Source organism: Fukomys damarensis, unplaced genomic scaffold, assembly GCF_012274545.1.
Source record: "Fukomys damarensis isolate Sample0158 unplaced genomic scaffold, DMR_v1.0_HiC HiC_scaffold_30, whole genome shotgun sequence".
NCBI lineage: Eukaryota > Metazoa > Chordata > Mammalia > Rodentia > Bathyergidae > Fukomys > Fukomys damarensis.
The window spans coordinates 9,028,856-9,040,944 of record NW_022900942.1 but is presented as its reverse complement, the minus strand read 5'-3'; the positions used below and the strand labels follow the sequence as shown (position 1 = coordinate 9,040,944).

Sequence of the window (12,089 nt, the reverse complement as noted above, 5' to 3'; positions counted from 1 at the left end):
TTTTTTTTTTTTTTTTTTTTTTTTTCTGGTACCGGGGATCAAACATAGGGTCTTGTACTTGCCAGGCAGGAGCGTTGCCATTGAGCTAAATACCCAACCTGTGTGTGTTTTGTTTTTAATATAGTGGCTTAAAGAGATACAATCCATGTATTGTGCTATTCATCCACTTCAGTGGTTTTTAGCATTTCAGAATTCTGCAGCTGCTACCGCTATGTCATATTAGAACATTTTACCACTCATGAAAGAAACTCAACCCATTAGCAGTCACTCTCCCTTTCCTCTCAATGTCCCTAGTATTAGGCAACCCTTGATCTACCTCTACCTCTGTCTTTATGCATTTATTTGTTTAAGACATTTCATACAAATGGACTCATGCACTATGCCAGTGGTGGTGAACCACCTCTCATGTGTGCTGCAGTGGGCTGTTTGTATCATTGAAAGCTCTAAAAGATTCACTGTCACTGCACTATGTGGTCTTTTGTGATTGGTTTCTTTTACTTAACAAGGTTTACCCATATTGTGGCATGTGTCAGTACTGCATTTACATTTATTGGTATAATACTCCATTGTATGGCTATGCCAAATTTTATGTATCCATCAGTCAGACATTTGGGTTATTTCTATATTTTTGCTATTATTAATGATCTCTCTATGAACCTTTGTCTGTAAGTTTCTATATGGTCATTTCTCATTTCTTTACTAAGGAATGAGATTGCTAGACTAAATGATAACTGTTTTTAATTTTTTTTTTTGTTTTGGTACCTGGGATTGAACTTGGGCCCTTGTGCACTTGCGAGGCAGGTGGTGGAACTACTGAGCTAAAACCTTGGCCCTTTATTTGAATCTGAAGATGCAAGCGAGGCCAGGCATGGTGGCCTGTATTCCCATCTCCTCAGGTGACTGAAGCAAATACAGCCTGGGAAATTTAGCAAAACCCTGTCTCAAAATAAAATTAAAGGGCTGGATATGTAGTTCAGTAGTAGAGTGCTTGCCTAACATGCATGAGGCCCTGGTTTTAGTCCCTAGTGTTGTATACACAAAAAAAGAAAAAGAAACAAAAAACCAGAAATTTATAAGCAAACCAAAGAAGGAAAATTCTTATGCATACAAAAGATGCAAGGAAAGACCTAAACAGGCTTATTCATTGGTTGGTGACTAGGGAGTGGTGTTAAGGACTCTTGAAAAAGTTGGCTGGGAGCAGATTTGTGGTGGTTAGAGGCACTGCTGTGGGGCTAAGAGAAGCAGAGGAAGGAAGACTGGGTTGAGGTAAACACCTTTTGTAGCTAGGTACTTTTCACAAGATACTGGTGCAGAGGAGCAAAGGCTTCATTGTTGGACTTTATATGAAAGAAGCCATACAGAGATTTTATAAACCTTTGTAGGACTGACCTGAGTCATGTGCTATGAGAGTGATATAAAGATAAATTTGAAAAAAAATTAGGGTTGAATTCACAAATATGTTGCCAATTTTAGATGTAAATGACTAAGGACAGAGAAAACTTAGTTTGAGGAACATCTCAGAAGTTACTAATTTCAGTAAAAACTAATAACACAGGCCCTGTTTCCGTGTCTTTAAAACAGTTTGATTCCTAAAGATCAGAAACCACAGCAAAATAAATTGTTTGTGGCTTATCAAATATATCTTTGCTTTAAAGTGCTTACAGTTTTAAGGTAATTAAAATTTTGTTTTCCTTACCACCCTCAACTCCTGCCTTGGAACAGGAGTGAAGGCTTTCAGCTGCAGTGTCTGCAATGCTTCGTTCACAACCAATGGCAGCCTCACTAGGCACATGGCCACGCACATGAGCATGAAGCCTTACAAGTGTCCATTCTGTGAAGAGGGCTTCCGCACTGTGGTTCACTGCAAAAAGCACATGAAGAAACACCAGGCAGTCCCCTCTGCTGCATCAGCAACTGAAGAAACAGAGGGAGGAGGTATATTCCCTTTGTTCATTCAAGGTCTACTAGCCAAATGCAAATATGGTAATTGATGACTATATAAAACACCTTGAATATTTGAATCTGTTTATGTACAGCTTAAGTTTAGTAGTGTCCTGAATTTATAAAAATGAATTTACTTCCTGGATATGAAAACCTACGTATTTTTTGAAAAAAAAATTCAGAGGCACAATGAAGAAAATATCTTTCTTATCTTTACCAGTTGGGATAGACAGAGGTAGCACCCATTCTACCGTTATGTTCTTCCAGCCATACTCACATATACATGTGAGCAGAATTTAACTTTCTGAAAAATATGATACCATGCTACACATGGATCCACTTCATCTCCTCCTATGAAGTTTATTATATACATATTTGATCTAGGAAGTATAGGCCTTCAATATTTCAGGTAACCACATGGAATTTTATCATATTTTGTTATATAACCCACTGTAGATAGATGTGCAGTTAATAATATATGGGCTCTCCTGAATCAGCATTTAAATGATTCTAGGTGTGCTTTACAGTGTGAGGGATTTTCATTTTGTATGAGGCAGGATCAAAAATATGGTGAAGGTTTAAATAAAAAATTTAGTATGTTAAAAGATACATTGCTGCTAATCTCCCTGAACCTCTCCCCCTGCAGACACACATATCCCATTGTTCTCGCCACTTTCTGAAGCATTCCAGAAGTCCTTTTCCTAAGTGTGTTTAGTTGCACTGTTGTGGCTACTTCAGTGTCCTGAATCTATTAAAAACATTTGCTTTTCAGGATCATTTTTTATTGGGGAAAAGCTAGAGGTTGAAAGGTGTCAGATCCACTAAATAAGTTGGATGAGGACACACTCTGATGTTTTTATTTGACAGAAATTGCTGTACCAGAAGTGATGTGTGTCATGGGGTGTTGTCATGATGGAGGGTTAAACTGTTCGTCCAGTCCTCAGGCCGTTTTCTATGTTAAGAATATGTACGTTTCATATGTTTTTCTGTGAAGCCACTGCACGGTGTGTCAGTATTTAATCAATCAGCTGTAGTTTTGAACACCTTTGCCTTATGCAAGTAAGTATCCCACCTTGCTCCTTCTGTGGCTAGTGTTATCATCCCACAGTGGAACATGGTGATTGTTGAATGTTACCTTAAGGACTGTGTGGAGGTCTTTTGGTTAAGTGTGCTCAGAGATCAGATTTGCTGAGGATCCTTGGCATTCACTCCCTAGTTGTTTATTTCTCCATCTGCTTTCAAGTCATTTGATCTTCAGGTCACATTCAGACCACTAGGGTCCCTAATACGTTATACTGAAATGAGAGCTGTGCAGCACTTATATTTTGAGAAATTTGTCTAACCTGCCTTAAAAACTTCCTTCCCATCTCTCTGACTTCTATATCTCAGAACAGCTAACCTCTTTAGCAGATATTCTGAATATCAGTTTCTGATCTTTTGTACCTAGAAAAGTTCATAACTTTCAATCTGATAGTACTTAGTAGAGCCCTTATTTCCAGCTGCTAATTGTCATGAGATTTAATAAAGTATGAAAAGCATCTTAAGTTTTCCTTTAGATGAATTAAAGAATAAAGGTCATCCAAGCACTATTTTTGGACTCTTATACTCTGAATAATGTTAACTAATTGGCTCTTTCTCAGCACTTAATAAAGCTTGTCATACAATTAACTGAGTGCTGTTAGGATTGACTTACAGGGTTCTGTGAAGGTCTCATCATACATATAAACATCTTGATATCTTGTTTTCCTCTTTTGGATCTCTCTTGGCCATAAGAGAGTTACCTGTTGTTCACTTTCACTCACATCACATCAGGAGTCTTGTCACATTTCCTAGGTCAGGTGATCTTGCCTGCTCTATGCTTCCTGTTCGGTTTCTTCTTTTCATTTTTCTCATTTTATTTTCCTTGGTTCTTTCCATGGCTAATCCTGTATTCTTGGTTACTTAAAAATTTTTGCTGCAATTATCTCCATATTGCATTGTTGGTGAGGGCCACTATTTACAACCTGCCCCAAGCCTTTCTAACTATGGAATTTTAGTTCTTTGTATTTCCTTTTTCTGCAACTTCTGCCAAATGGATATTGAATCTCATGGTTCTGTCCTCTGTGACCTGTTCTCCTCCATTTCTACACCTATCCCCCTTCCTCTTTCTCATCTTTTTTTCCTATTATGTTGTAAGGAAGATTATCCAGTTGGTCTTTACCCCACTCATTTAGGGTTAGCACTGTCCACTTTGCTGATTCAAGTTTCTGTTTAGTCCGAGTGTTTCTATTCTTTGTGCAATCATGACCTCCCTGCTTTCAGCCACACACTTTTCCTCCCTTGATACATTTTAATAGTAGTTTGTTCTTATTTTTAACCAGCTGCGGTATATGCTTAGAATTCACTGGGAGAGTACTTAAACATATACTCATTTCTAAGCTTTATTTTTCTCTTTGCAGTAAGTCTTTTTAATTGGAGACTTTTTGTTAATTTATCATTTTGGCCTCCCATTTTTGGCCTTCTCATTTGCTAGTAATAAAGTTGTGTATGAATACTGTGGGTTGTGTGACACTGGAAGTTTCCCAGCTTCTTCTAGCTTCACAGCAAGGACAGAAGATTATCAGTTCCAGAATCTTTTCGTGTTGCATGCCGTTCCTGAAGGCTCATCCTTTGTGTGGCCTTTTCCTTTTTGGTCTTGCCTAGTCTCTTGGGAGAACAATGGTGGGAAAAGCAACTTAAATGTAGCTAGTTGACATGTTAACTTTAATCTTACATGCTTAATTTTATTGAAACTTGAGCTTTTACAAGGGGTTTGATCCCTCTTCCTGTGCTTTGAATAGATGTGTGTATGGAGGAAGAAGAAGAAAGCTCTGACAGAAACGCATCAAGAAAGTCCCGTCCTGAGGTGATCACCTTCACAGAGGAGGAGACAGCCCAGCTAGCCAAGATTCGGCCCCAGGAGAGTGCTACGGTGTCTGAGAAGGTCCTGGTACAATCAGCTGCAGAAAAAGACCGCATTAGCGAAATGAAGGATAAGCAGGCAGAGCTGGAGTCTGAGCCTAAGCATGCCAATTGCTGCACCTACTGTCCCAAAAGCTTCAAGAAGCCCAGTGACCTAGTGAGGTGAGGCCTGCTGCTAGGATGCACAGGTAGCTCTGAGAAGTTCGAAAATGCATGCTTCCCATGCTTTTGACACTCTTCAATACAGTAAGGAAAGTTAATTTCTCACATGATAATGCATAAGCAGCAGGGATCACTTTCTGGAGCATGAGGTTTTAAGTCTGTGTTTCCTCTACAGTGATCTTCTCAGAACCTGTTGATTGCTTGAGCATATTTCTGGGTAATTGTGGTAGTGAAAAAGAAAATCTAACTTGTTTGTTGAGGAACATAGTGTGCTAGGCTTTGTAGACATTTGGAAGAGCAACAGATATCCTCCTCCTTCAGGGGTTGTTGGCCTATGTGAGGAAAACATAAGTTAGAGGCCTAATACTATCATAAAACAGATAGTATTGACTAATTAGCAACATAGAGGATAGCAGAAGGGTGAGAAATCTGGAATCCAGGACACAGGGGAAAAGATAGAAGGAGCTCCAGATCTGTTCAGATTAGGGAGACAGAATCTGCACCCAAATGCTTTCTGTTGCATGGGCATCCCAAAGTTCTGTTGCCAAAACTACACATGGGTTTCAAAATCTAATGCTAGATGTACAAGGACACTACAGAGATTGTGTCATAGTGCCTGTGTGGGTCACACAGCTCACTGAAAGGCCGGTGGGGTCATATACTTCTATGTCCCTCAGAGACCTTCTAATGTCTATTGTAGACCAGCAAACAAGAAGGAAATCCTATCTTGTCCTTGTAGTATGCTCTTTTTGGATTCTAAGTGTGGTTGCTTAGCTTTGTGTATGTCTTTTGGAATTTTGTATTTCTTCTGTAAACTAGTTCTGCTTTGCCCATTTGTCTACTCTGATATGGTCTTTTTTTCTGTTTTTTAAAAACTTTTAGCGCTGGGGATTTAGCTCTGTGGTGCCACTGCCTGCCTCACAAGCGTAAGGTCCTGAGTTTGATCCCTGGTACCAAAAAAACAAAACAAAACAAACAAACAAACTTTGGAGTCTTAAGAAAATCAGCCCTGTTTGTATTTGTCTTACAAATGTTTTTATTGTTAGATTTGTTTATGATATTCGATGTATAGAGTGAAACTGAGAATTTTTATTTGGCTGAATTTATTAAGAATATACTAACAATTTTTATTTACATGATTGTAAATTGCAAATTATGAAGGTATTTATAACTGTATATAATAAAAAAGAAAGCCACTTAATTAACACATGCTTTTTGGATAGGCATGTTCGAATCCATACTGGAGAAAAGCCATATAAATGTGATGAATGTGGAAAGAGTTTTACTGTGAAATCTACCCTTGATTGCCATGTGAAGACCCACACAGGTAAGTAGCAAACATTTTCAGGGTTAGTGGTTGTCTTACAATATTAAAATTTTTTATTTATCAATATTTTAAACATACAAGTACTCTCAAAATTATAGAAAGCTTAAAAATCAGGTACTATTTGAGGGCTGGGCATTTAGCTCAGTGCTACCACCACCTGCCTCACAAGTGCAAGGTCCTGAGTTTTATCCTGGTACCAAAAAAACAAACAAACAAAAAACCAAACCAATGAGGAACTATGAAAAAAGTGGATAGAAAAGTTTTTTGTTCCTTTCATAAGGATAATGGTAGATCTCGAAGAAAAAGGGGATTGGATCTTAAAAGTTGAGTTATAAATTGTCTTGTATTCTTACTCAGGCCTAAATATTTGTGTGTAAAATATTCCATGTTAGTTTCATTCAGGCTAAAGAAGTTCAGTTTGGGGGCTTTATAAAAATTAGAGACTTGGTAGGTCTGATAACAGCTACTAGGTCATAATACTTTTTATGTAGAGGGAAAAATCTAAAGAAGGCAAAGATTAATGTTCAGTTTTCATGGCTTTTTAAAAAACAGAACAAAACAAAAGCTTCATTTGATTCAAGGACCTGAAAGTCCATTGCCTCTGCTTCTTGAATTCTGTATAGTGCATCCTTGAGTTAGAAGGCAGCTGTCATCTTCTTGCTGAGTGTAGATTCTGTCCTCCATGTGTGAGGTTGGAGACATCAGGCCATTCAGTTCTCTGAGCCACAGGTTCCTCCCGTGTGAATGCAGCTAATGATAGTACTTCCTTTGTTAGAGATTTAAATGCATTAAGATGTGAATGGCTTAGAAAAGCATTTGGCATGTAGTAAACTCATGGTAGTAGGTCATTGTCACTATGAATCCCAGAGTTGTGGTGATCAAACTTCCTTATATTCTTAATTTTATATTTTGAGCAAGGTTAAACAGTTGAGTACAAGTGGATTGTTATACATTTATGTTAAGTCTTGGGGTTATTTTTGATGGGCTGCTATTTGGAGCAAAAAAATTGATATGTGAATCATTTATTAAGCCTCTTAGACATGTAGTTTTTCTGTCTAATGAGGTTCCTTTTTATATCTGTCTCTTGTGTCACTCTGAATTTGCACAAGCCAAGAAGGGGTCATCCATGTCCACCTTGGCACTCCAGACTAGCATGTTTTGCATGTTCAGTGGGTATGTGGCAATGTTCATAGTGATGTGGCACCTTATCTTGGCACACCTGCTTGGCCTGGGAGTAGAATGCAATCTATTTGGGTAAGGAATAGAAAGAAGTCTCTGTGAAAATGCTTTCTATACCTCTTTCTCTGTTTGAAGTGGAAACTCATGAAGACAGGTGGTTTAAGATCTAGCCTTCTATGATTCTTGCCTGCACTGTTGCTGATATAAGCAGCACTAGTTTTCTGGGCAGTAGAGGGAGAAAGAAAGGCAGGAATTATTTTTACCTTGAGTTCTTCTGGGGCGGAGTTGGTGTTGTTGACACCTGTACCTTGGTGGCTTCTGTTTTATAGGTAACGATGTGAAGACCCAGAAAGGAAAAAGTAGATGTGTGATATTAGACACATGATCCTGGGCACCTAGTTTATATTTTTCCTGTGTCCATTCTCCAGTTGTGATGCTTCTTGTGTTGGCATTCTGGTTGGCTCTGTTGGGCAGAATAGAAAATAAAGAGATACTGAGACATCAGGGATGTAGCCTTTTGTAAAATCAAAGAAAATGAGAGTAGTACAGACCTGGCTAATTACTACCTTCCAGTAAATGTAAATCAGATACTTCAGTCAAGGTTCAACACATAATGCAGTGGTTTCAGGATACTAAACGTTGTTTGTGAAAAAATAACCAGATTTAAATTGTAATCGGTATACTGATAAGGTTCTACTATTGTCTGTGACAACCTTACCATGTTATGAGTGAAAAATTTTCTTCAAAGCATTTCAGTCTACAGATTCAACGCATTTTATGCATCCCAGTGGATGAGGGTGTCCATAAGTATGAATGGTCATCAGGCCCCACTGATTCTTGGCTGGGCTTTCCACAGGTCAGAAGCTGTTTAGTTGTCATGTCTGCAGTAACGCCTTTTCTACGAAAGGAAGTCTGAAAGTCCACATGCGCTTACACACAGGAGCAAAGCCTTTCAAATGCCCACACTGCGAGCTACGCTTTCGAACATCTGGGCGAAGGAAGACTCACATGCAATTTCATTACAAACCAGATCTGAAGAAAGCTAGAAAACCCGTGACTCGAAGCTCATCAGAAGGACTGCAGTCTGTAAACCTTCTTAATTCCTCCTCCAATGACCCTAATGTGTTTATCATGAACAATTCTGTCCTAACAGGACAATTTGATCAAAATTTACAAGGTCTGGTGGGCCAAGCTATTCTTCCTGCCTCAGTGTCAGGTAAGTGTTGAGTTGGGGAATAGCCCAGTCATTGCACTGACATGCATCCCTCTCATCTGTGATGGAGTAGAAGAAATGTCACACTTAGCAGAAATAGGTCTCCTTTCCTTGAGCCTTTCACTTATGAGAAGTAGGAAGATTGAGATTTTATCTTTTACGCAATTACCTTTCCACTCCTTATTTGGTCTGTCATACCTGCTTTTGAAGCTCATAGTGCTTTGGTTAGTTTCCTTCTTTTTTTTTTTGGCAGTGCTGGAGAATGGATCCAAGGTCTTTGCTCTGATTTACATTCCCAGCCTTTTTAAATGTATTTGCAGACAGAGTCTTGAGACAGGGCTGGGCTCAAACTTGTGATCATCCTACTAGAGTATGGGAGTACAGGCATTGCCACCACTAGATTTTGTTTTTAATGGATTTTAATTTGTTTCTCAGGTGGTATTCTTATACATTTAGTAGTGAGATGTGTAATTTAAGAATATTTATTAACATTGTTTTAATGTAGTAGTTATCCGGTTGTCATTGGGACATATAGTGCAGGAAATTAAATCTTAGCCACTTGAGTATATATAGCAATTCTTAATAGCTAGTAGATACCATGTGGGCCTCTCTCTCTACATCTTGGACTTATAGAGCAGTTAAAGTTGGGCTATTCCTACTTAAAAGGTTGCTGCTGTTTTAAACTTTGGGCTAACCAATAGGTTCATTTTTGTGATATATTTAAAATGGGTGGGGGCCGGGGATTTAGCTCAGCGGTTCCGCTGCCTGCCTTGCAAGCACAAGGACCTGAGTTCAATCCCCGGTACCAAAAAAACATAAAAATAAAATAAAATAAAATAAAATGGGTGACATTTATTTCCCAGGGTTTGTTTTGTGATAATTAAGTTAGATAGTGTATGTGTGTTGTATAAAGATTAACATCTTAATTAGATCATATTAATGTAATATCTAAAACTTAGGTATTTAAAAGTCCCTATGTAAAAAATGAATTCTTTTAGATTTAAAAAGCATTTATGATATTCAGTCCTTCCCTTTCTCTCTGGCCAGCTGGTGGTGACTTGACAGTGTCTTTGACAGATGGGAGCTTGGCCACCCTGGATGGCATCCAGTTACAGTTGGCTGCAAACTTGGTTGGACCAAATGTTCAGATTTCTGGAATTGATGCCTCTAGTATTAATAACATCACATTGCAGGTATGATAACTGCCATGGTTTGCTGTGCTTTAAGATTGCCCAAATTACATGTAAGCACATAATTTTCATTGTGGTATTGGCATTGTTTTTCAGATTGATCCAAGTATTTTGCAGCAAACGCTTCAGCAGGGCAACCTTCTTACTCAGCCACTCCCAGGGGAGCCTGGTGTGCCCCCACAGAACGCTGGACAGACATCTGATAGCACGGTCCCAGCCAGTGTTGTCATTCAGCCCATCTCAGGCCTTTCTTTGCAGCCTACAGTGACATCTGCTAATCTAACCATTGGCCCGCTATCTGAGCAAGATTCTGTGCTGACCACCAGCAGCAGCGGTAAGGCTATTCACTTTTATGTATTTCACCAGTTGGAATTTGTAATCACACATGTAGTCTTAGGATACTAACGATGTCATTTTTTTCCCTCTTAAATAAAATCAGATGTCCTAAGGATAAAATAAACTTTGATTCATCAGTGATGTTTACTCAGTATATGTATTTAGAAGAGTATATTCATATGGTTACCATGTAATGACTTTTTGTTTCCCTTTTTTTTGCCATTGGATATCAAAATCAGGGCTTTGCACATGCTAGGCAAGTCCTGTTTGTGTAGATGAAGTAGTTAGAGGTGACTAATCTTTATTTTGACTTACCTTTTTGAAATAACAATTTAAGATACTTTAAAGAAAAAAAAAATGTATTACTTTGGAGCTTAACTGTATTTTGCTTTGTGCTGATGAGCAGGGACCCAGGACCTCAGTCAAGTGATGACTTCACAAGGCCTCGTGTCCACCTCCACAGGCCCCCATGAGATCACCCTGACCATTAACAACTCGAGTCTCAGCCAGGTTCTTGCCCAAGCTGCTGGCCCCACTGCTGCATCATCGTCAGGGTCTCCACAGGAGATTACCCTGACTATCTCTGGTTAGTAAGTTGACATTGTAAAGATGCTTTGACACATCATTCAAGTTTGTCAGACTGTGTTTCTTTTCCCACTGCACTCAGCTTTGCATAAAGCCAGTGCTCAATAAGTATTTGTAATTTATATGATAAATTCAAGATTAGTGAAATCTAATACCAGAAATTAAAAATTGTTTTGTCACTTTTAGTTTGAGTTGATTATATAACTAATTAATTCATTAATAAATTTTTAGAGAGTCAGTTTTGCCGTGTATTTTTCATGTTTTTGTTTAGCAAAGAGCAAGGCAAGATAGCTTCATGATTATTGTTGTGCTCTGTAAACTGAAGGAAAGACACTAGTATGAACCTTGTAAACAAGGACATTGTAGAGATCAGTGGTGTTTGCCCATTCTCACATCTTCACAATTCCACTCAGATTATGCAGAAAAAATTGAAATATGATAGAACATTGAAAAGTAGATAAACAGGCAGAAAATACCATTAGGCAGCAAGGCTCACTTTAAATTGGCTAGTCATTCCACATGTTAGTCACCAAGCTAACATACTCCCTTTCTCCTTGTGTGTACTTTCCTCTGTCCTTTGGATCATTTATTTCCTGAAGCATGCTCTGGCCTAAGTTAGCTTTGGATGTATTTTCCTGGTGTGCTTTTCCGATATGATTCTCAGCTCTGAGCTCTTCACATTAATTTTTAAAAATTTAATAATTTTTATAGTCCTTACTATGTGCCAGGTAATATTCTAGAAGCTCTTACAAATAATAACTCATTTGTATATATTACATACACTATACTTTAATTAGTCTGTCTTAACTCATTAAGCCTCATAGTCACCTTATGAGGTTGTTTTTAAACATAAATGTTTTACTGGAAATTAAAATAATTTTTGTGGAGATATACGTGGATATCTGGTTTCCTCCTGAACAACTGTAAAATAAATTAATAGATAAAGTATAATACCAGGATGACTCAACCTTGAGACCGCCCCAGTATTGTTTTGTTTTAGTGAAATTTCTACAATTTGCTTTTTGGGAGGATGTCTTTCTTCCTTATAATATGAGGAACTATTTTTAGACAGAACTTAACTTTTGAATGATATGCCATGATTGCTAGATGCTATTGGATGACAAAAATTGACATTGAACTCTATTTAATTCAGTAACCATCTTTCTTTCATTATATACATGTCTGAATTTTTTTTTTTTTTTTTTTTTTTTTTTTT

The 12,089-nt window shown here is 38.1% G+C and overlaps 1 protein-coding gene across 1 annotated transcript in view; it reads left to right on the top strand.

Moving 5' to 3' along the window:
- The window catches only part of Znf236 (zinc finger protein 236), a gene marked incomplete at its 5' end in the record, with an annotated part of 117,689 nt that overhangs the window by 66,530 nt on the left and 39,070 nt on the right, over window positions 1–12,089 (top strand). The window contains 7 exons of the mRNA XM_033757385.1: window positions 1,723–1,935; window positions 4,761–5,043; window positions 6,267–6,370; window positions 8,406–8,765; window positions 9,810–9,955; window positions 10,049–10,286; window positions 10,695–10,874. Of these exons, the coding sequence (XP_033613276.1) occupies window positions 1,723–1,935; window positions 4,761–5,043; window positions 6,267–6,370; window positions 8,406–8,765; window positions 9,810–9,955; window positions 10,049–10,286; window positions 10,695–10,874 (1,524 nt within the window). The remainder of the gene's footprint in view (window positions 1–1,722; window positions 1,936–4,760; window positions 5,044–6,266; window positions 6,371–8,405; window positions 8,766–9,809; window positions 9,956–10,048; window positions 10,287–10,694; window positions 10,875–12,089) is intronic.